The sequence below is a fragment of the Parasteatoda tepidariorum genome, chromosome 2 (genome assembly GCF_043381705.1).
Source record: "Parasteatoda tepidariorum isolate YZ-2023 chromosome 2, CAS_Ptep_4.0, whole genome shotgun sequence".
NCBI classification, from domain to species: domain Eukaryota; kingdom Metazoa; phylum Arthropoda; class Arachnida; order Araneae; family Theridiidae; genus Parasteatoda; species Parasteatoda tepidariorum.
In genome coordinates, this window is record NC_092205.1 from 83,483,695 (window position 1) to 83,509,802 (window position 26,108).

Sequence of the window (26,108 nt, forward strand, 5' to 3'; positions counted from 1 at the left end):
ACAATAAAAATGAGTTCAAAAAATTTCCAAAATAAAAGTAGTTATAAAAGTAAAAGTTTTTGGCAAGCGGACAGGAACCAGGAAGTTTTTCACCGGTTAATATTTTCCATTTAACCTCTTCTCATTCGCATGCGTAAGAATTTGCATTCAGTGAGAATGGTTGGAAAAATTACCAATATTTTAATTATTTTCTCCCAGATCATCTATCACACAAACATAGGTAGTTAGCAGCGTTCTAGATTAAATAACCGGATAACCAGAAATATTCAACTTTCTGAGGTGGCATCAAAATAATTATTTGGACTTAGTTTTCGTTTCTGAAATATTTACAAGATATGGCGACTGCTAGTACTAGTAATGGAATTGTGAAACAAGGTTCTGCTTGGTTTCAGAAAAAAATAAATCTTCGACCAGTTCACAGAGGATGTCATTTAGTTACTGATGAAATATTAAAACAGATTCCTGAGTTATCAAATTTTGCAGTCGGTCTTTTTCATATTCAAAGTACGCCTCTGAAAAGCATTAAAAAATTTATGTATTTATTTAACGACAAGAAAAGTATTTTCGCAATTTTGTTAGCATGTTTAGTTATTAATACTTGAAATAGTTGAGACTCTAAAATATGATCGAATTTATAGTTTTATTTTTTAATTTATTATTCTTTTGAGGCACATTGATCTGAAATGAGTTGATTGAGATGAATTAAATTTTATAGTTGGATAAATAAAGCAATTTTGCTTTATTCTTTTAATATAATAATTTATATATAATATTATTCTTTTAATATAATACTATGGACGAATTTTTTAAATTATTTTATTAAAAGGGATTGGTTTGTGTTATTTTGAAACTTAAGTCGATTTATAAATAATTAAAATTCGTTTACGCTTCCTGCATTTGCATTTTTAACTCTTTTATCTTGAATTGTATGTGCAGCTTTGTTAATGAAAATTTGTTGTGATACATTGCTTATCAAACAATTACCACCTATTTCAAAAGAATAGGGGTAGATTTTCATATCAGGATCTGCAGCAGAATAATCACCTGACCTTGGCTGCCTTCTGGCAGGGGGTTGGGAAAAAGAATATTATAAAAGGGGGCCAGCTCAAAGGGTATAATTCTGTATATTTTTTTTTTCTTTTGACAATTTGAAGTTTTAATACCGCTGCCTTGGCAATTATAGTTAGTATGGATAACGATATGGAAATATCCGTGGAAAAACAAACTACTCTAAATTAATAGTTAACAAATATATTATAGTCAACCTGTAAATTAATGTAAAATTTCATTCTATTTAATACTGTAATGCTGAATAAAAAGTTATTTGAAGAAATTTTCTTTATTTTCATGTCAAAGATAATTTATTTTAATTTAACCCATATTTGACCTCATGATGATCAATTCACTTTTTTTTTTATAATAATACAATTAAAAATTTAACTTTTTGATCTGAATTAAGTTTAAACTTCATGATGTAATATTTATGGTATTTATTATCAGGAAGAAATATGTCTTTCTTAATTTAAACTTTTGAAATATATATCATGCAGAGAGATAATTAGTAAAAACTAAGATTTAGAGCATTAGCTTATGATAGTACCTCTAAAAGTATTTTAGTTTTTCTTTTATATTTTTTTAAAAGTTCATTAGAAAAGTGGAATTATTTCAAAGTACATTTTGCTGTTAATTTTAATATATAATTTAGCAAACTCATTTATTTTGGTTTATGAGATTCTAGATTTAACTTGGAAATTTTTAATTAGGTTGGTTTTTAAGGACTTAAAAATGTAGTTTTGAGCATAACTTTGATTTGTTGAGGAAAGTTTTTTGAACTACAAGAAAGTTATTTTATTGAAATTGTCAGAGAAAAAGTAAACTAGCTGCCGATTAATATTCCATTCTTGAATATGTTTTAAAAAGCCTTTTAGTTCAAAAATTATAGGTAACGAATGAAAAATCAGAATAAGAGAACATAATGTGCTACTCCTGAATCACATGACTAGATGAGTTTGCATGACCATATCATGAAATAGATTCTTCCTTGTGTGTCTGTGTATATCGGTGGACAGAAGTAGCTCATTACACATAGTGAAATTACAGCAGTCCCTACTTTTTTTTGTACTTTGTAGTGTAGAGTGCTTCTTTTTTTTTTAAAAAAAAATAGTGCAGTGAGTAGTGCAATACAAAATGCAGTAGTTTTTAGCATTTCTTTGCAACTACTCAGGGGTGTGTAGTGTGTTTAGAAGAAATTTGGGTCTGTTAACGAACCCGTCACAAAATATCTTTTCATAAAAACTAACCCTTCATGAAATATTTTAACTTAAAAACAGACCCTTCACAAAATGATTTATCTTTTAACTGGACCTTTCACAAATGTGTTTATCTTCATCATTGTTTTGTTAATTGAATAAACCCTTCCCAAGGGGGGGGGGGAAGAAAGACAGATGTAAACGAAGTAAGTTTTGTCTTCTGCTGACGCTTCTTCCTTTATTCGTCCGCAATCAATATTCTGCATTCAGCAGTATAGGCTAAATACCAAATATTTGTATGTTGCATCTCTAATTTAGTAGCAGCAACTGCTGTTTATCTTTAAAAATTTAATTTTTTTAAATTATAATTTTGCAGTGTTGAGCATGATCTTGTATCTCTTTACAATTTAAAAACTCCTTGAAAAAGTTTTTTGCAATAACAGGACCCTATTTGCACAAATTCACAAAAGCGAAACCCTGTTTGAAGGAATGTAACTTAATGTTTATTTTATATTCACAAATTACGAGTAATTTTTTCACAATTTTTCAAAAACGGGCCTTTCACAAAATGTCTGGACAGACCCCTGCTACTTTTAAGGTTAGTTTAGTAAAGAAACAAGGTTCTTAAGCAAAATATGTTCGAATTTGATGGATACAAATCTTCGTGGACGCATCAATGAACGCAATAAAATTGCTTTGTTGAGGTTTATCTAACAAGAAATTATGACTAATAGATAATTTATCATATTGCTCACACTTTTAATTGCAAATATGCCCCCAGGAATCATTCATGCTATTTCAAAAGAAGGGAATATATTTTTGTTGTACATAATTTTAGAGGAAATAAAGGAACATTAAATACTTAAAGGAAATTGCAACGATTTGATAATTTCCAAACCTTTCTAAAACTGAATATTCACTTTTGAAAAAGACAAGAAAAGTTGAAGGTTAAATAAATATATTCGAAAAAAATGTTTTAGAAAAACCAACTGTAAACATGATTATATATTTCGTATTAGTTCCTTATGTTTAATATAAGTCACTTTTTTATTCAAAACCATTTTCAACATTTATGTAAGTAGTTTACAATGCGTTGAAAGTAGTTTGTAGACATTTTGTTAATAACAGAGTAGTTTTAGTAAACTACAAAAACAATGTGGTTTTTCCAATCACTGGTGTACAAAATAAATGTTGGGAAATTTATCTGATCTGCTCATGATTTATTTTGATGGTGGCTTTTGTTTTAGTCAACTTTAAAAATGAAAGCTTTGAGAAGCTAATTATAATTTTGTGTAGCTTTTCAGAGGCTTTTACAAAACTTTTACAAAATGCAAGAAGAAAAGAGGCATACAAATTTCTTTAAAATGGTTACATGTTCAAAGCCAGGTTCACTATCAATGAAAGAATTTTAAATGTATAAGCAGACATTCAAGTTACAAGAAATTTATAGATTTTGAGGTTGAATAAATAATTGGTTTAATGATTTAAAAAATAGGCATAGCATCAATTTTATAGCAAAAGTAGTGGATAAGTAAAATAGTACATATAGATGATTTTATGGGGAAGCAATTTTCTATATTATTAAGATAAGCACAGCTAAAGTTATTAAAGCATTAGGTTTCTTATTCATATTTGTGCTTGATTTCGATTGACTTTAGTTTGTATGGAGTTTTTAGTTAAACAAATTGTGTATTAATTATTCTAAAAAAAGTTAATTTTGTAGGTTCTGTGATGTTGTAATGGTAGAGGCTCTTCATAAAAGAATCTCAGCTCTGTATAATGCTTGGTCTAAAAATATATTTCATTGTTTTTATGTTTTTAAGTCTATTAAAAAGTTTTTATAACAGGATTGTAAAAAGTTTTTAAGTACATGGGTATTTGAGCATATAATTACATAATTAACTATTATATTTTGTATTACACTACAAAAAAGTTGCGTTAGTGTAATAATAAAAATCTTTTTTACATTTAAAAATGAGCATGTTTTGAAATTATTAGACTTTGTGTTATGTTAACTGATTCTGATTTTTTTTCCAGTAATGCATACATCTGCCAGTCTTGCGTTAAATGAGGTAAATATTGTTTTAATTCTTTTTTCTAATGTAGAAAACTTAATAGTATCAGTTTCTGATATAGTTCAGGTATCAAATACTAATTCTGCAAAGAAAAATTTGCTTTTCAGAAGATCTTGTACACAGATTTTTCACAATTAACTTGCTTTCGGGCATTTCAATATGCATGCATATGTTTTTCATACTTATTGTTAAATTGAAAAAAACAAAAACAAATACATTTATCTCTTTTTTTTAACCTATAATAATATAAATTTCACAAGCAGAGAGTGTTTTACTTTTTCAAAAGGATGTTCTTAATTTACAATTTTAAGATATATATATATATTTTTTTTTGCATTATTAACCCTTTGACACAGATGGACACCAGTATCCCTTTTATATATTTCTTCTTCTCTAACTATAAGCAAAAATATATTTGGGTACTACTTTTTAATTAAAAAAAATAGTCTAAGTTGCTAAAAAAATAGGTTAGATTATCAGAATTATAATTGTACTAAAATATAAAATCTAAAAAAAGTAGTTTGAAAAAAGTTTTGTTTTAGTTATATTCAAAAATTTATCAATAATTCATTTTGAAAGTTAAAGAAATTTCACTGATGCATAAATGTTTCTCTTAGATCTAAATAATTGCAAATAAGTGCAAATTTGAAAAATTATTGTTTGAAGTTAGCCGTGTTACCTTTAATTCAGAAAAAGACGACGGTGTTTCATGCAGTATTTTATAGCCATAAATTATTGAATCGCTAAATATAATCATTTTCACTTATTTCAACCCGTGATTATGATTATGATTTCACATATTTTTGATTTATTCTAGTTGTAAGAAATATTTCTAGATTATTTTTAAACTCATACCTTTTTTATCTCTCTTTTTTCAGAACTGGGATCCACATGTTCGGTAAGATTGATTTTGTACTATATCATGAATAGTTTTAAATTTTTAAGAAGGAGAATTTTTTAGTGCCTTATTATTTTGTTGCAATATTAATTTCAAATTATTTAAAGATTATATTAAATTAATAAGATATTTTTTTTAATATTAATATTTTTAGGTTTAAAATTATGAAATTAAATATTTCCTCAAATTATTTCCAAAAATTTTGGTACTTTTCTGTTAGTTGGATACAAATGAACTCAACTAATACAAATCAAAACGTCAGTTTCAAAAAATAAAATAATAATAAATTATATTTAAAAAAATAGTACGAGCGCACTGTACACTTAAGGTCCAAACCAGAACCAATTGATAATTTTGCTGTGACATTAGAAGCCTAATATAACTTAAAAATTTTCAATATTACGAATGTGATAATTTTTTTATGTCTATATATATTCATAGCTGTCAATTCTTCCATATTTTTGGGTAGATTTTATAATTATATTTAAAGTGCTTACAAAACTTTTGCTTTTAATTTCAGTTTGGAATTATACATTTGATTTTAAATAATTTTAATCACCACTGCAGATGAACAAATTAAACATATATGCAAATGAATGATAATTGTTCGATGGTGTTTTTGAGCTCTGAAAAATTATTAAAATATTTTTACAAAAATGGATTTTTAAATTCTCATTTGACCATCTCTGAGGAAAATAATTTTTGGAAAGTGCAAAAGTTTGCAGGCATGTATATTTAATCATAAAATGCTGGTTGTAAAGTTAATAAAGTTTTAACTGAATAATTATTTTAAAATTATTTTTGAGCTAATTAAAATTAACCTAAACTTTTACTCTGACTCTAATTATATATGTATGCCTATAAATTAATTCTGAATTCTGGTTGAAATATTAATCAAGATTTCATTTCATAATTACTTTTGAATTATATTTCTAGTTGTTAAAAGATTCATACTTCTTCTTAGTTTGTTTCACTTGAAAAAGTAATGTTTCATAAGAAACAAACATAAATTATAAATGAAATATAACATAATTTAATTACATATTTATTATTATTTTTTTTTATAGTAAATATTTTTTATCTTTTTCAGTGTTGACATGGAAATGTTTCTGACTCAACTTGTACCTGAAGTAAGTATTAGACTTATATTTTATTCATACCAACACTTGTCTTTTATTGTTTTAAATCTGATATTGTTTCTGTTGTGAATTTATCATTCATACATTATTGGCATTCATTTTTAATTAAGTTATTCGAAATAGATCAGCCTTAAGTTACTTTTTTATATTCAGGGTGCGTAGCGCTTTTAAAAAGTGCTTAAAGGTGCTTATTTTTTATTTATGTTTTTTAAAACATCTTAAAGGTGCTTTTTTTATTTGGGGTTTGTAAAAAGTACTTAATTTTCTTTTAAATAATTAATTTTAATTCTTAATTTTTTAAAAATCTTTTGAAAGGTATTTTTTTCTTTGCCGCATCGATTGTCATTCTAAATTACAAAAATTGCATGATTTTCACTGTTTTCTCTGCAATATTTATCAGAAACTAGTTATTCTGTCCTAATTATGAGAAGTTTTTGAAAATGTTTTAAAATTTTATTGATTTTATGTTTATAAATTAAGAACTTTAAACGATAGAAAAAAAACAAAACAATTTTTTATCACTTCACAGATCCTAATCATGATTTTTTTTGGAATGTGATTAAAAATATTTTTTGAGTGTCTTAAAAGTATTGAAAATGTGCTTATTTTTGTTTAAAAATCTGGTTACACACCCTGATATTGTCTTTATTTTTTATTATTTTGATGTCTTTTATTGATAATGCTGCTTATTTTGATATCTTTTATTGATAATGCTTTTTATTGACGATGCCTCTTAAGTAGGGGTTCACAACCTGTGGTCCCTAGACTAAGTCTGAGTCTAAGGGAAATGTCAATGTTGTCTTCTTCTTTTACAGTGGAATAGAAATTTGATTAAACTACAATATCTGGCATAAGAAATCTTATAACTGTTTTTCAAGTGCATTTCAATTAATTTAAAAAAAAATCTCAAAATAAAATTCGGTTTGATAATTAAAAAACTGAGGAAATAAATTAATTTTCTTCACTACAATTATTTTTTGAATAGTATATTAAAGTTACTATAAACCTGAATATCTAATATTGTCACTGGATGCGCCTGTCTAAATGTTGTCACTGGATGCGAGGTAAAATNGTCTCTTTGTGTTTTTTTTTTTTTTTTGAAATCTCACTTAACTTTTTGAAATCTCACCCTGTTTTTGAGAAAGGGTGAGAAATTCTCACCCATTTTTTTTCTGAGATGAAAACACTGATAGTATATTAAAGTTACTATAAACCTGAATATAGTTATGTCTAAATGTTGTCACTGGATGCGAGGTAAAATTGGCTGGGTAGCCAGTAACAAGCGTTGAGTTTAAAAACCATGTATTGGGTAGTAAAATAATTTTGCAAAACGTAGGTATAGAATATCTAACCAAGTACCCGGTATAACCCTATTCAAAACAAATTTAGTTTGAGTTTATTTTTTTAAAAAGTCAGGTACAAATGTAATTCTCATTCTGAGTTTTTTTTTAACCATAATTGCTGAAAACCTGCTATACTTTGTTTTAAGGCAAATTTAATTTGTTCTTATAACACTAAGAGACAATTAAATTATAGTTAATTATAATTCAATTCAATTCAAAGCAGCAGATGTCCTCCCATACTTTCACATTTATGCTGGCAATTTTGTGAATTTTATATATTCCAAAATTTTTCAATAAATTTATTAGCAAACCTTTAAAAAAAATTAATTAAAGACTCTGACTGCATATTTGTTGATGTATGTGCTAAAGTAGAGGTGGCAAGCATTCCAAGAGTGCTTATCTGTCAGAATCAAAATAAAAAAGATGATTGATTCATCATTTTCGTGTCAATTGCATTTATAGATAATTAATTAAATATGCAATTATAAAAGAATGCATTAAAATTAATCAGTGGGTTGTTGTTGATTTACTAAATTGTAATTAACAAAATGACAGATATAAAATTTAGTTCTGTTTACATAACTCTTTAACTACACACATCTCATTAGCAGCATCTTCTCTCCTAATTTTTATCACCCAAAAGTTTGTTTGGGTCTTCTAATAATGTTTCCAGTAAATTATGTGCTATTGTCCTCTCAGTCTTTCAATTTTTTTAGGGGAACAAAATCACAATGTACAATTACATTAGCTCTCAAAATTTCATATTTAAGTAAAGGAAAAGAAAACTCCATTTGCTAAAAATTACAGGGATGAGATTTTTCCGCTTTTTAGCGGATTTCCGCTTTTTTTCACTTTTGTCTCTCGAATTTCAGCCTTTTTATCAAAAACTCTGATTTTCTTAAAATTTCGCTTTTTTTAAAAATAAATATTCCGCTTTTTCAGAAAATTCAGCCACTGAAATATAATAATTATTTTTATTTCCGATTTTCAAAGGTAAACAGGAAATTCAAACTACAAGGCTACCAACCCTTTCCGCATTTTTACTTATTTGAGCTATTTTCTCCGCTTTTACGCACAGAAGATAAGATTTTCCGCATTTTTACTCGCCAGCCAGATAGCTCTTATTTTCGTAATTCAAACGACGCTGCTTCAGACAAGACAGTCTTTTAGAAGTCGCAAGCCTGGAATCTGCTAATATCTCGATTCTTATTCATGCGATTTTAATATCAAGCATAGCTTTTCGTATTTACGTGATTTAAAAGTTGTGTGTTCCAATTCTTATTTACGAGATTTAAAATCCGATATCGTGATTTGTATTTATGCCTTTTTAAAAACCTATGTAGCGATTCGCAGTCACAAGAGTTTAAAATCCAATGCTGTGATTCGCTCATGCGGTTATAATATCAAACATCGATTTTCGTCTTATACGTGCTTTAAAAATAAGGCATTGGGATTTGCATTCAAAATTATGCCTCATAATTCTTATTTATGCAATTTAAAATTTACGCATCATGATTCGTATTTACGCGATCTAAAAATTATGAATCGTGATTTGTATTTACGCGATTTAAAAATTTTATATCGCAGTTTGTATTTTGTCATTTTCAAAATCGTATATCTAGTTTCATACTCACGTGATTTCAAAATCCATAATCGTGATTCATATTCACGCTATTTTAAAATCCAGGATTGCAATTTGCATTCGCGCAATTTTAAGCTCAACTATTGCGATTCTTGTAAGAAGTAAATTTTTTCTTGATTTAGTTACTCTAAAGGTGACTGTTTTTCTATCGACGATTATTAGTATATGTAGGTGTTACAACATCAGCGAAACTGGAATAGAATATATTCAAAACTTTTACTCTGGACTTGCAAGGAAGAAAAAGTAGGATTTGTCACAAGATGTTTGAAGATGGACTGACGACTAAATATAGCAAATATAAAAGATATAGCACTTAAAAAGTGATTAATTGTTTTTTTTTTTGGAAAAGGAGTTAATTAACTCAGCATCAAAATGCAAAATTTAAAAAATAATAAATTTAAAAAATAATGTTGCTGTTATTTATGCTATAAAATGCAAAGTTCTTATCAAATGAAAAATAATTATCTAAACAGTTGCTGATTATCATGTAATTTTTCGAACTAAAATAGCAATTTTTGTATGTTAAGGAGTTACTATATATTTTTACTTCACAGTTATTGATATGTTTCACAGGGCTCTAGTTAGATCAGATTATAATATAAACATAATGATTTTCCAATTGTAAAAGCTGATTTTCTTTTCAAAATAATTTAAAAAGTCATGTTACAGATATATTTGCCTTAAATCATGTAACAGTATTTATTAACAGAAATAGAATGTTAATGTATGTTCTTAGTAGTTTTAATTTGCTAAACCAGACAGTTTCTCAAGTAATAATTGTCTCTTATGTGAACGGAAGAAAAATATAATTTCTAGCTTTATTTTTTCAATTGGTAATTTTTCTTTTTACTAAATGTTAAGTATCGATGTAATCATTTATATAATAATAAATTAATACACAATTTTATGTCAACACATTGTTATTTATTATCTTCAACTGTCTGGAATTTATTGTTGACCGATTGCGCATACGTAAATTTTACTTGCTTGGAAATTCAGCTTTTTTGCCTTTTGGTCAATCTCATCCCTGAAATTAGAAAAATTATTACTTGAAAAAAAAAATTCTTACTTTTTTAACTTTGCTAAATTTAAGTTAATAATAATTTATGATTTTTTTTTTTATTTGTCCAAAATATTAAGGAGAACTCTTTGAAATAAATGTAATTTGAACTATTTATACTGAAAGTACCATAAATTTTTTTTCTTATGTAATTTAAGCAAATTGTTTCAATAAGATAGTTAAAATTATAGTATTTTACTAAAATGTTTTGGTAGGAGTGAGGAAATCCATTAATCAGCTAAGTGCACAATTCCTTCACACAAGTCACAGTGCACGCTGTGTTTAACATATGCTGTAACTTTTGCATTTTTACAATCAATTCAGTATTTTGGCACAATAATGTGAAAAGTATAAACTATCAGATAATGCAATAATTTTTTTTTTTAAATTTTTGAAATTTTTTATGTGTTGCTCTTTTGTAATGTTTTACTGTTACTGTTTAAAAAAATATTATAATTAAATTCATTAATATTTCTAATAATTACTAATAAGTTTAACCTAAAATGGTTAAAATTATTGGTAATTATTACAAACTAATCACTGATTATATTAAATACTAGTTGTTTTTATCAAAGCTGAACACCCGCATAAAATTGCTGAGACAAAGATCCTGTTTTGGAGTTATCAAATGAACAAATCAGTTAGATTAAGAAACAAAAAAACAAAAACAATCAATTTTTCAAAATTTCTTTTGGTAAAACTATCATTCAAATAATTTCATTGTCAATCTAAATAAGCTATTTATTTAATAACTTTAAAAAATGCTTGCATTTAAATAAACATATATCTAAATGGATATGCAGTTTACTCTCAATATCTTAAAGTTGAAAGGACCCTATAAAAAATTCAAGATAACAATTTCAGAACAAAGTATGTTCTAAGAAGTAGAAAAATATATTCTAGAATATTATTCTAGGAAGTAGAGTCATGAAAGATAGGAATAACTACTAATAAATATGTATGTAATGATAATTGACTGTAATTCTAATTACAATAAATAGAATTTTCCTTTTAGGAGTAAGACAAAAATAATTATGGATTAAACATTTGCATTTTGATTTTTCTGAAAAAATAAATTTTTTATAACTAAAAATATTTGACGTAGCAAGGTTTTGAGAAGAAACTCTTTGATATAGGAATTCAAATTAACTTTAGGTGGATATATAATGCCTCAGGGAAAAATATTGTTTGGACGTAACAAGGTTTTCTCAGTATCAAAGTTTGAGAGTATACTGTGGTTGAAATATGTTAAAAATCTGCTAAATATGTACTTGCATTGATAGCTAAATTGAAGTTAGCACATACTATTCTAATTAGTAATATTTTTAGTTTCTTTTTTCAATATTAGTTTTTTTCTCTCTCTTGAAACCAGTCATGAAATTTTACTCATACAAATTTGTTTTAGCTGATCATCTTATGTTCTTTAGGTTTAAAAAAAAGAGAGTTGAATTTGTATGCAACTTTTTAAGTAATTGCTTTGTAGTTCTGAAACAAGTATTTTTATAATGTAATCTAAAAAAATAAATATTTCACCTTTTGACCCGTTCTTCTGAAATAATACCATGCTGCAAGAAGTTTAAAATTTAGAATTTCACATATAATTATCACATTATTTCCTATAAAAAATTACTGTGGCAAACTTAAAATATAATAGATTGAATTGAAATTTTAGCATTGACTTATAAATTCTTTAGCATAAGGCAAGTCGTAAAATATATCTTAACTGTGATGACGGATCTAGTTCTGTAATTAATAACATGCTGAGAATCTCAAATCGATGTCCTTTGCTAGTGAAAATATTCTGAATTGGTTGATGCAACTTACTGAAAGCAATAATTTGAAATACATTAATTTCAATAATTTGTTTTATCTTGAATATTTTCAATTGTTAAAGATAACAAGATCTTGGTGGAATGAGCATTACATTTTTCAAAAACATTTTACAAAGTTGAAATAAGTATATAGTTGTTATGTTATTGAAAACAACTTATCACCACTGCAAATACATGGAATCTATCTTGTATTTTGGCACTAGTTCTAATTGTTTGTATTTATTTCAATTTTTTTTAAAAATGTTATTATTCATTTAAACTGAAAGAAAACTGGCATCTCTTGTAACTGAAGAGCTATATTTTTTCTTTTGCATTGTTCAACTGTGAATTGTTTTTTGATATTTTTTTTCTCTTTGCCATTGGTTCACATAGTACCACATTGTGTTTTTGAAAAAAGAAAATGCTATAAATATGCATTTATATTTAGTTTTGGCATGAAATTAATTAATTAAATGTTATATTTTTTAGAGCATTCCTTTTAAGCATTCTTGTGAGGGCCCAGATGACATGGTAAATAAAGTTTTGTTTTTAAAAATATATACATGTTTATGAAAGTTTAAAATTATATTTAAGACAATTTTATGTTAAAATATTGTGCACATGTAATTTTTTAAGTGTGAAATACTACTTACATGTTGATTGATTCATGAAATAATACTAAACAATGTTAAAAAACAATGAGGCATTATAAAATTCATATTATAAAATAGACAAACTATTGTTGCTTTTATTTATCCCATTTTATGCTTTTTATGTGAGTTTCCTGAAATTTTACTAATGTTCTTTGCTTGTTTAGAGAGCATTGTTCATTGTTCATTTGTCATTGTTTGCTTGTTGTTTTTGCATTGTTCATAGAGAGCAGTCTTCTTTTTCTTCTTCCTAATCCCCAAAATTAGCAGGGCTAAACAATGTCCGTGAAATTCATGACCCGGAGGAAGTCGGCCACTAAAAGTGGGTTTTCTAGAATGTCCCTCTTGTCCAGTCCAAGACGGTCCAGGGTATGTTGGGGAGAAGCCTGCAGTTTGGGAAGATTTTAACACTACCCTCGAAAGAAAGAGACATCGAGAGCAGTAATTATAACTTGCTGAAAATCTCTATTTTCTACATTTCTATAAAAAGGGACACATATTAGTAAATTTTATTTAAATTGAAGATTTTAAAAATTATAAAGATAATGGTTAGTTGTTCATAAAAATTATTAACAATTAATAAGGAAGATATAAACTATAAATGAGAATAAATGTAACAAAAGAATTGTTTTAAATTTTTAACTTTCAACTGGAATACGTTCTGAATGGTTATCAACAAAAAATTTTACTGTAGCTAAACATTTTCCTCTAAAACCTGAATAGCTTTTAAAGTTATTAAACTGTCGTAAGAACAAATCCCATCAGAACTGTTATGTCTTATTTTGTAAAAAATAATTTGAAAGGTGATTAACTGGATATTATTACTAAGTCTGATACTAACTTTTATTTAACTCTATTGCTTTAAGGTGTTTAAAATAAACAAATGCATAAAATAATTATTAAAATAAGGTTAAAAAATTTTTTGAAAAATAATTTTCCAACTTTACCATTAAAACAGCTCTGCAATCAGTCTTGGGCATCGGAGCGTAAAAATCACATATATCACAAAACTATCATAACTATTTTGATATGCTACGGTAACACTAATGAAAGCGAAATTACATAAAGTACAAAATTATTTTTATTTCAATTGAAGGCTTGAAATCTCACTGCGAAAATTGTGAAAAAAGTGAGATTAGTTGCACTATCTCTTAGCAATGCTCAGAAATACAAAAACAATCGCAAGATTTAAAGCGACGTGTAAGTAGCAATGAATTAAAATTTCTCATTGTTGCATGGCATGCGACGTCGACCATACAGGCACAAAAATGCAGAATGTATGAGATGCGATGGCAACAGAGAATGGGTTGAACTATAATAAAATGAAATTTTTAAAAATCTAAAAACTGGCAAATATGTGGCTCTAAATCGCTTACTCAAAACCAAAAATATCAATTTTATTTCTTTAAATTTTGAAGGGAAATTCTAAGTTGGTCTTTTGTATACCTTTGTAAATGAATATGTCAATTATATGTTTTTAAAATATATTATTTTTGCAGCCTGCTCATATAAAAGCCTGTTTCTTGGGCTCGAGTTTGACTCTTCCAATTACTAATGGGCAACTAAATTTAGGAACTTGGCAGGGTATTTGGCTATGTGAGCACAGGAATAGAGCTGGTAAGCTATCTTTTTTTTTGTTGCTCTATTTTGTATCTATTATCTTTTAATTATAAGTAAATCTGTTTAAAAAGCTACCCTTAAGACTATTTGTTTATAATTTACTATTTAGCATAACTATTTTACTTTCTGGTGGTAGCTATTTATTTTAAGTAATATTACTTTTAGTTTAGTGTTTGAACACCAACAAAAACTACTCAATGAAATTCTATTCATCCCATTCCTGTCAAATAAGTTTGTCTTTTTTTAGGAAATAACAGTCAGATGAGACCTGAAGATCTGAATGATCTTTCTTTATAAATCAGTTTTCAATATTGGTTGGTAACTGTTTTTTAGCACAGATTCTCTTTTCAGTTTAGTAACTAATTTTGCCTTATAAACCATTGTTCTCTTTCTGAGTTTCGGTTTCGTTAATAAATAATTTTGGCAGTAAAGTTGGACTCTAAACTTGTGATAATTGCTATTTCTTTAACTGTACACCATTTCTTTCCCAAGAACTTTAGAAATGTGAAGTATGAAACGGATCTTCTAATTGTGGATGTGCATATGCCAATCATTGTTACAGCTCTTGCAGTCTTAAGTTTGTCGTGCAAATTTTTCTGCCTTTGAAAGAGCTTCGCACTCTCGTCCCACAAGTTCTTGGCTCGATCATTGAGCCAGGCAAGGTTGACTCATCCTTTTAGTGGGTAGATAAAATGAGTGCCAAGCATGCTTTGGGACTAAACACTGGGGGTGTCATGTTCAGCTGACCACCCAACCGGAACATCTGTTTTTCCACCCCAGAGTCCAAGGTCAAGAAAACTGAGATAGGGACAGTAGGCCTTGGCCCCTTTATTTGCAGTAATGTCACTGAGGTAGGAAAAAGATACTCTAATTCCAGTTTATCCCTCCCATTTTTCAAAAACAGAGATGATTGTGCTCCGGAAAAAATCTGGATTTCCTAATTTTTCGCTAACCACGAAATTTCCGGAAATCTAAGGTGCAGAAGTTTCAAGAAATCATCGATCACATTTATGTATAAAAATTCTTGTATAAGTTATTTAAAAACATTAGAACTGGAATTTATACTTGGCATCTCTTTTGTTTGTAAATATTTTTTNTCTAGCAGACCTAGCAATACATAGCAAAAACTAGCATATTTTTGTTGCTGGTACCAGCATGAATTTTGACGTGGGTAGAGATAAAAGGAAACTTATACATAATTATTAATTTAAATTATGCTGCATATAATTTATTTAGAAATGTAATGCCCTGCAAATGCCTGAAATGACGGATGTTAACACAGGTGGGCATGGGAAAGAAAAATTTATATTTAGAATTTCATGTTGTGAAAATATCAATGATTTAAATTTCTAAAGACATAAATTTTTTGCAATGCGTCATTAATGATTTTACTCAAGAAATTTTCAGGATTCTTGAGTTGGGCTCACAATTACCCCTGCAAAAATTAAAGTTTTAAAGTAGTAAAAATTTTTAAATTTTTTGCTATGCTATCTTGAAAGCTCAGTTATTAGAAATATTCCAGTGAATAGTTATACCAACTGTGGGACAGTTGATATAGGAAAGGTTAATTAGACAGTTCAGTAACTCTTTCTTTCTGCTTGATTCCTATTTCAAAATGACCACTGTTTCACACTCCTTAACTTGAGTATGCTAAGCATATTACATGCACGGAAATCTAATTAGAGGAAAGTACATGTGCACACATTTCTAAGAAATGAAACTATTGATACATAAACCTTTTTTTAAATTTTATAATATTTAATTTATTTTGCATATTTTGGAAATTTCAAAATTAATGTGTAAGTTTGGAAGAATATTTTACTCCCTCTCTCATACGCTGTTTATTTTCCTTCCATCTTATAGCATAGAGATTCTATCTCAAATAGTATACAACCTATTGAGTCATAAATAATGTAGTTAAGTTATAAATTGTGCTTTATAATATTATTCTACAGCACAATTTACCTTTTATTCTTTTGACCTACAATAATTTATTTATTGTTTTTTTAGCCGAAACTCTTAGATTACCTTTGCAGAATGTTCTAGTCCTTTTTTCTTTCACTGTTTTTTTTAATTTTATTATTTTTTTTTATCTTAGCATGATGATTGTATCTTAAATAAGAATACACTGTATAAAAGTGAAAAAAAAAAGCATTATCTGATTAAATTGTTGCTAAGTTATACACTGTGTTCAATTTTATTATAGCACAAAGACACCCTTATTTTTTTAAACATACAATGGTTTGTTTTTTCACCTTTAAACTCTTGGACAAATTTACTACTGAGTAGATTTTTCCAGATGTCCTACTCCTTTCTTTAACTGTTTTTTATGAAACTAATTGGTATTGAGATTCTACCTTACTTAGAGCACAATGTATATAGAAGTACAAAAAAGTGTAGTAATTTAGTTGTAGTTAATTTACATACATTGTTTTCTATTTTATAATTTTAGAGCACAGCGATTCCTTCCATTGTTTTAATTCAAAATGACAGCCTTATTTATGCTTTATGTAGAGAGAAATTGAAACTCCCTGATATCAATTAATATACATTTTTTTAAAAAATTTTAGGTTCTAGAAAAGTAATCATCACAATAAATGGAGCTCTAAATGATAGTACGGAATGATGAGTTGTTTTAAACTATGAAAAAAGAAATACCATGATCTTCCTATGTAAACACAGTTTCTTTCCCTTATAAAACTGTTTTCTTACATATAATCTGTGGTAAGCCACCATTTGTACATAAAATGCTTTAATTCTCCAAACTTTACGATACTGAAAAAAATGTACCATTATTTTCATGCCATGCACTTTCTTCTTGTTAAAAGCATGGTTGAAACTGATTATGTGTTGTAGTAAGCTAAAAGTTCAAAAACAGCCAAAAAAAACGCTCAGAGGTTTAATTATGTACACTGTGCAAAATAATGAATGGAACACTTTACTAACTTCAGAACTAATTACCAAATTTTCACATACTAGGATATGATCTTAAGTTTTATAATTTTCATTAATATTCAAGTACTTTCTTTCAAATTTTGAATTTTGTTAATTACAATTACGCATTTTGATTTGATAAATTACAATTACGTGTGCAGGGCTGATTGTGCTCCGGAAAAAATCCGGATTTCCGGATTTTTCGCTAATTGTGATCCGGAAGTTTCCAGAGATCGAAGGTTTAGATGTTTCAAAAAATCATTGATCACAAAAGTTTTCAGAAATCAAATTTTCAAAGGTGGAACTTAAAAACACAGTTTATTTTATTTCTTTGTTAGGAGAACTACTTTATAAGCTTATATTTAGGATTAATTTTAATTTTTTATCAGTAAATAGTTATAATCATAAACTGAAGAAAGAAAGACATATTTGTAAATTTCAATTACTTCTCTAGGTCATCATAGATATGTGTGAAATTTTAAATATATTTTATGTAAACTAAGAAATATTGAGAAAAAGGATAAATCCTTGTTGAAATTTTCTTCTAATTTTTCGATTCAAATTTTTAAATTTTTTTTTTTTTTTAACTCAAGAAATTTTCCGTAAGAATGGATGTCAATGCCTGACAATCAGATCAAAAGCTATTAAGGTGTTCAAATTTTCATTATGCACACTGTACATTAAAATGTTTTTTATTACTAAAAGCTAAACACATACTCTTGTGTAAGAAATGTGTGTAATTTCTTGTAAAAACTACATGTTTTATAAATTTTTGTGTAGATACATATATAAAATTAAATGGTAGTGTTTAAAAAAAAATTATTTAAATTTGTTTATGTTTTTCTATTACCTTCCAAAGCTTACTGAACTGTGCCAATTCATTACATTTTTAACTTTTAAACATTAATGGTGTAAATAAAATTAGAGTATATTTTTTAAACTGTACAAAATTATTCCATAAGTACTTAGTTATAATTGAATAAGGCTTATTTATACTGAAGGATAGTGTTTTGATAAAAATATAGTTAGAAAAATTTCCAAAGCCAATGTTAAACATAATCCTATATGTTCTCATTTATTTTAATGTTAATGTTTTTTTATTGATTGGTTAATAATTTTTTATGTTAAAGGTATAGGTTTAATATTATATTTTAGTTTTATTAAGTTAATGCGTTAAACTTCTTCAGACCTTTTAATTCTTTTTCTTCCTTTTAATTCTTTTGAATTCTTTTAAATGTATATTTTGTATATTCGTTTCTTAAATAATTATTAACTTTGGCATTGTACTTAAATTACAATATGTATTACAACTTGCATTTCTTTACATATCCATGTAGACTATGATAATATATCAAAAAAAATCATGTGTGTGTGTTATAGTTAGGTTATAGTTATATCACATTCAGACTCTTCCATTCTTTAATTGTTATATCTTGTAAATATTTTGAGTGTTGTAGTTTTTACAATGCTGATTTGCTTGTTTATGTTCATGTTCACTATAAATCATTCATACTTCCATTTCATTTTCTAAAATTTGTAAATAAGGAAATCTGAGGTATTTAAGACAATTTTAAAAACAATTTTAATAAGAAAATAGAGTCGCTATAGCTTTGTAAAGTTTTATGTGTTATAATAGGATGTTAGTATTTAATTTCATTCAAATATTAAAACAATAGTATTTAGCATCATTAACATTTTTTTAATGTAATCAAAAAACATTTTATAGATATTTATGGTTAAATCAGTATTGACAATTCATTAAATGTTCTTGACGTTGATAGAAAAGTATTTAAGATGTTATTTCTTTGATATTTTTGTTGCTTAAAGCTTACTAAAATGTCTTTTTTTGTAATTTAAATATAAAAGCTCTAAATGCTTAAATTTTAAAGTCAACAATTAGACTTTTTTTTTTCAAATTTTACCAGACTGTAATTACTAGAATAGAAATAAAATAAATAAATGTGGAATGTATTAAGAGTTAATATTTTAGAAAAGTTACTCTAAAGACATGAATTTTTCAAAATTTTTAATAATCAGCATTTTCTAAGAATTTTTTTAAAAATTATTGGATATTAAATTTTGCTTTAAAGAATAATGTAATTAAAATATTTTGAAATAATCATTTTTTATAGAGGAAATAAATTATCAAGGTTCTGACCTGAGAAAACATTACTAACTTCTAAAAATTTAATTTACTGGGCAAGGTTTTGAAAGTTTTCAGCTGCAACCAACTCTCTTTTTGAATAACATAGAAAAAAAAGTTGCCATCTGAGGTTTAAAGGTATCTAATCAACATAAAATTTTATATGTTACTCAGAAATAAGTTTTTTATATCATGACAATACATTCTGAGATAATATTTGCTATTTAACTAAATAAAATTGAATTTACAGTCTATTAAGATCAGAATTTGTAAAATAAAATTTTTGAAGCGGAGATTTACATTTTCCAAATTTTTATTTAACCTTAGTGTGAATTTGTAACTACACGGAATTGTTTTTTGAGCAATTCTATGCTTGCAATTTTAGGTTTCTGGATCTCTTTATATATTAGTGTGCCTTATGCTATTAAAGTTAAGAAGTACATTTGAATATAATTTATTTTTTAACCTAATTGTTTTAATAAATAAAAGTATAGATTGATTTGTTAATTTTATTTTATATTTTCCTTTATTGTATTTGCTATTTAATAGTCAATTATGTATAAACATTTATTTCCATTTTCGGAAATCATTTTACCCATTTAAATTGAATTTAAAACACATTTTTTTAATGAAAAAACTGGATTAAAACTTAATTAAAATTATACTTACAAAGTAAATGTATTTTTAAAGTTATGAATGATTAAATAATCTAATTCATGGTTTTATAGTTTAAATTAAGTTGTTTCATCTATAAAAATATTTTTGCTCATAATTATTTCAGGATATCGAATTTAATTATTTCATACAGTTTAAAGAGCTTGATATTTATATGAGGAATATTTTATGAGATGACTATTTAATTCGTTTTTCTTTAAACTTTGCTGTCTAAATATTTCAAAAGTTCTATATATTTTTCAGTGCTTTCTCATGTTTTTCTGCATAATTATTTTAAAGGCATTTAATTTCTATTGATCTTAATTTTAAAATTTTAAATCTAATGATAGAAATCATTAGTTTACATATCAGTTAGATATTGTAGTTTATTACAATATTTTCAAATCAGGGGTGTTTAAGGTCTAAAATCTGCAAAACATTTGAGCTGCCATTTACAAAATTATTTAGATTAAAAAAAAATAATATTTTGTTTTACAAATTTACAGTAAATTGTTTTGAACGTTCATATCTTATGTTGATATTTCACAAGTTTCTGCCTGAACAGTTCAGATTAACAAGGTACATATATTTTTTTTTGTTATAATGATTTGCAAATTTAAATTTTTTATTCAATGCTAGAGTTTCTTAACATATATTAACTATTGAACTATATAATAACTATTGAACTTTTTTTGTTGAAAAAGATATAGTTTACTTCTATATATATAAGAGTATTGTCACAGTTTTTTTTTATCGGGGGTCAAGTTCAGATTACATTTCCACATAGAGTAAGAAACTCTTACTTTAGTCTACTATCACCTCTTTTTCAAATATGTTCTATATTTTTTCGTAGTTGAAGACAGTGAATTAAATTATGTTATTGTTGTGATAAATATTAACTAATATTAACTAATTTGTGATTTTGTGCTAGATTTAGGTATTCTATTTTCATGGTATTTATCAGTTCCTTCTATAATGTCATAAATGCTCAAACATATTTTGTTGTGAATAATTGTGTGCAACCTGTGTATAAAAGTTTATATGAATTGTAAATAAATTCAAATACAATATCTCCTTAGTAAGCATCAGAAAATTTTAACATTAGTGAAGCATTAGAAATTTATATTGTGCAGTTTTATCAATGTAATCTTCAAAATATTTTGATTTTGTATATGGTTATTTGCTGCACTAAAATATTGTTTGTTACACTTTTTTAACATAACCATTTAAAATATGTTTTCCGATTTACTTCTACAATGACAATTTCTCTATGGTGTTTTAGTTTTTAGAGTTTTAAGTACATTATCTATAGTATTGCTAGTTAGGTTATCAAAAATCAAATGTTAGGTATCTATAGAATTTAAATATATGAATTATATATTTTTTCGTTGTTTTAGAAAAAAAAAGAAAGAATGGAAGGTAGAGTTAGAGTATAATTTTAGTGTAAATCTGTATAAAGTATCAGTATTGTATAAGTTAATTGAAAACTAGGTATTAAATTGTAATTTCTAGTAACTAGAAAATCTCAGAAAATATTATTTGTTTTGTAGGCTATTTTTATTTTAAGATTGCTTCGTCACATCCAATTTGTCATACTTAATATTCAAAAGAGTTCCTTGGCACCACTTTTTTTTAGTTCGAAAACCAAATATTTTGTATTAACATAATAACATACAAAATGATAATAAGTATGGGTCAGAAACAAAATAGTAAAAATAAATTACATATAATGTACAGAGTGCAAAATAAGAAACCACAATTTATAACTTTTGATCTAATGATAGGGTCTTCACATTCTAGGACACTATCTTAATGATATAAGGAGGTTGCATCAAATATGCAAATTAGTTTGTGCAGTCGATATTTTAAGTTATGAAATCTGGCGCAAAAACGTAGTTTGACATTCATTAACTGACATTCTTTAAAATGATGGGAAAAATTTTATACTTTACATTTCAAAACTTTTTTGACTATTGTTAAATAAAATAATAAAAAATAATAAATATTTACTATAAGTTTTATTTTACAAAGAATTATCTTTAGATTAACAAATTTTTTAATTGTGTGCAAAAATGTTTCAATTCGCTTAAAAAGTTCAACAAAATAAACAAAACAAAAAATACGAAACAAACAAAAAATAAAATTAACTTTAAGGGATTTGAACTTTAGACTGCTCTCCTGACCAAACTATGGGGACCATATTTCCCAGGTTGCGGTTACCCATCCGAATTTGTCAAAAAAAAAAAAGGTATAATTATTCAGAGGAAATAAGCTTTTGTGTCTGATTTCATGACTTAAAATATCGTCTGCACTAACTAATAAGCATACTTAAAGTCACCCTCTCAAACTCTTTAGATTGTGTCCTAGAACGTGAAGATCCATTCATTTGATTAAAAGTTATTTAGGGTGGTCCGTTTTTTTTATTTTGTGCACTGTATACACACACAGTAGGGCACCGATTATCCGAACCATTCGAGACCAGAGCCGATCCGGATAAGGAAAAATCCAGATAACTGGACAACTTTAAGAAACAACTATTTTTTTAAGTAACTTCCCTTCAAATTTTTTCAGGATTGGCTGTTGTAGTAGTGCATGTTTATAGCATATTACAAATGGCATATTTAAAAATGTAATTTTTTGAAACTTTATTAGAAACTACCTGCCACCCACATTGAAACAGGGCAGTAAGAAGAGGTTTCTTTCAAGGTTGCCTTAGGACAAAGAGGGCTATATTTTGGCCCCTTCCAGATATTCTGAAAATAAAAAATGCATTTTCTATTTTCACATATTCTGAAAACTAAAAGTTAATTTTCACATTTTTTTTTTCCTTAGCAGAAGGTGGGAACACAATCCTGTAAATTGCCTTTGGATAATTGAGGCTCTACTATATATGTGTATATATTATCTGTACATATTAAAATAACAGATAAGTGTTGGAATTTTTTTCATTATATTTTAAGCAAATTTTTAATTAAGAGTTATTAAGAAAATCTTTGCTTTGTAAACATTGACATTTTTAAAGCGTTATTTCATCCAAATGTTATATATGTATGTTTGTTTTGAATGTAAAATAGTGTTTGTAATATTATAATTTTATAACTTCTGAACTATGCCCATTTCTAGGCTTCTGCCAGTGTTAGGGAACTGATCACTGTGATGTTTTTGGGTGATACTAATTAATGTGAATTATTAAAATGTGTATTCTTCTGCGATGACGTTAGCTAGATGTAAGTCAAGTCATTTTAGGTAACTCAAAGTTCTCTTCCTAACCAAACTTTTAACTTCCATTAATGTTTGAGCTATCAATAACCTTTCTACATGTTTTATTATAATCTATGGAAAGTATTACCTTCCAACTTTCTCCATGGATAATTCATCATTTTGATCTATGACTGTTTATATCATATGCAGATTGGTTTAAAAATTTATGTGCTTCGTATTTGATTTAAGTGAAAAAGATTCAACTTAATTCTTTGTTTGTCTGAAATTTTATTTGTGATTGATCATTATTTTTTTAACTAGTTATTTAATTTTAAGATTTATTCTAAAATTAACGATAAATTAGATGTGGTTTCAAAGGTAATGTTTTATTGTTTATATCCAAAACACTATCTTTATTCTATGGCTTTTCTCTCACGATTGTTTGGCATTTATACATCAAGCGGAATTAGAATCCTGCCAAATAAGGGTGTATCATCATACAATTTTTTATTGTAAGTGATAGGCATTAAAAACTTTGTATAATATAAAATCATACAGATCTAACACAGTTTTCCATTGCTATGAATTAACCGAAGAAATTACATGGTAGGATCCAATTTTTCTACCTTGTTTTTCATATTGGTTTAGTTGTCATTAAGAAAAAAGGAATAAAAGTCATAAAGGTATTTTCCTATAAATATTTTTGCATCCTAATTTAATGATAATTTACCTGTGCTACTATTATTACGCTTTTGATTTTAACAGGGTGCGTAGCATTTTTAAAAAGTGCTTAAAGGTGCTTACTTTTCCCTTTTTCAAAATGAGATTTTTCCTTTACCGTGTTGATTTTAGCTGCAAATTATGCCAAAAGACTCAGTTCACATTTTTCTATTCAACGTTTTCACAATTCATTCAACTCCTTGTTTTATATGATTCAAAACTTCATGATTTTTAACATCTGTCAAAAAAAATGCCAATTTTTTTTTTTTTTGACATGATGGTTGAAACTAGATAAAACCGTCAATTGTCAAAAGCTTTCCAACCTTGCCCAATTATGATACTTTTTTATAGTGCTTAAAATATCTTTTGAGTGCTTGAAAAGTGCTTAAGAGGTGCTTATTTTTTGTTGAATAATTTGGCTACGCACCCTGTTTAATTGTTTTCTAAGTTAAGAGTTTAAAACTAAAAAAAAAAATTTTTTTTGTTACGTAATTCTACGCTACATTTTAATATAAAGTTATTTAAATTGTTATCTAATTTTATAAATTGTTTTACGATTATTATTTTTTGTGAAAATTACTTAGTAATTATACTGTCATAAATTATGATTAAAGAGATTCGTCAAACAATTCAGAACTTAAGGATCAGCTTCATGCACAATGCACAGGATCAGCTTCATGCATAATAAGGATCAGCTTCATGCACAATCCGTATGCAAAAATTGCATTTAATATATCCGTCATGATGTCAAAATCAGATATTACTACTTGGCAGGATTTTAAATCAGCATTACCATAAGGCTAGACTAGTGTTAAAATGCTGCGCTACGAGAGAGCTAAATACTAGTGTGAAAGTTAGTGTATCAAAACTCAGAAATTAATTACTATTCCACCTGCATAAATTATCTTTTTCACTCTCTGATTTTACACTGTAAATAAGCCTGATTTCTTTTTCTTCAAATATTTTTTACATGCTGTATAACCCTCTGGTGAATTTGCTCCTACATTTTTGTCTTCCAACCTATATGCTTTCCAACAAGTTTCTCTCTTTTTAATATTAAATAAAAATATGTATATAAGAAGAAATATCCATAGAAATGTACCAATTTTCAAAAGTAAAGTTGGTTACTTTGCAAAGGAGGTAAAAATAAACCACTTACGCCTGTAAACATTTGATTAATCTTAATTACATTTTTGAATGTATATGACTTCTATAGATTTGTTACCAAATGTCCCAGCGTAGTTTCTTATTGCAAAGTTATTCAAGTGGACGAATTAGGAAATGATAGACAATGACCTGGCATTAGTCTAGTTGTTTTCACTGCCAAATAAATATATATTGTGGATCCAGCAATACAGAGTGTTTCTACGCAACTGAATATCATAATTGTATAATATTGCTCATGAATAGTATTTGAATTTCTGCACAAAGGCATTATTTTGAAGGAAAAAAATGTAATTGATTTTTTCAAATATGATGAATAATTAAACAAAACAATGGAGTAAATTTGTTTCTGGTTTATTTTTTTGTTTGTTTTTAAATGGCTGAACAAACTAAAAGTTTGGGGATAGGACATTTTAAATGACACTTTGAAAAAGTTCCTCATTTATGGATGTGTTATATTTTGTTAGTGTAAAATATTAATTTATTAGTTATTTATTATTTTTTTTTCAAATGCTTAAAAAAGACAATTTTTAATGAAAAAATTATGCTTTGTAATGCCGTTTGTATGATTTGTATCTATCATGAAGTTAAGTTTCACAAATTCAAAAATGTATTGTCTTGAGATGTTTAACTACTAAAATCTTCAAAAGTTTAACATTAAATAATTGTTTATCTTAAAAAATATTTCGTTTTGCAAGTTAGTATATATATATATATATGCAGTCAAACCCCGCTATAGTGAACACGGTTTATAGTGAACTCCCGGATATAGTGAACGAAATGTTCGGCTTAAGATTGTGTCCTA

The 26,108-nt window shown here is 26.6% G+C and overlaps 1 protein-coding gene across 2 annotated transcripts; it reads left to right on the top strand.

Annotated features, from left to right (window-relative positions):
• Positions 1-265: 265 nt before the first annotated feature.
• Positions 266-25,660, top strand: LOC107453387 (UPF0047 protein YjbQ). Of its 2 annotated transcripts, none has more exons than XM_016070208.4 (8): positions 266-504; positions 4,287-4,321; positions 5,203-5,222; positions 6,313-6,352; positions 12,707-12,748; positions 14,367-14,484; positions 17,058-17,159; positions 23,342-25,660. In XM_016070208.4, exons 1-7 carry the CDS (start codon positions 336-338, stop codon positions 17,111-17,113), a joined length of 480 nt encoding a protein of 159 aa, XP_015925694.1. In that variant the 5' UTR covers positions 266-335; the 3' UTR covers positions 17,114-17,159; positions 23,342-25,660. The 2 variants fall into 2 exon arrangements, 1 of the variants encoding a protein (XP_015925694.1); XR_011636198.1 differs by having other exon boundaries at positions 267-504; positions 17,058-20,797.
• The last annotated feature ends 448 nt before the right edge of the window (positions 25,661-26,108 follow it).

Bases quoted from the DNA above. Each gene is read 5' to 3' on its own strand.
- LOC107453387 (XM_016070208.4), top strand. From the start codon at position 336: ATGGCGACTGCTAGTACTAGTAATGGAATTGTGAAACAAGGTTCTGCT. The intron at 505-4,286 runs GTACGCCTCTGA...TTTTTTTTCCAG, and splicing joins CGGTCTTTTTCATATTCAAA to TAATGCATACATCTGCCAGT. The intron at 5,223-6,312 runs GTAAGATTGATT...TATCTTTTTCAG, and splicing joins AACTGGGATCCACATGTTCG to TGTTGACATGGAAATGTTTC.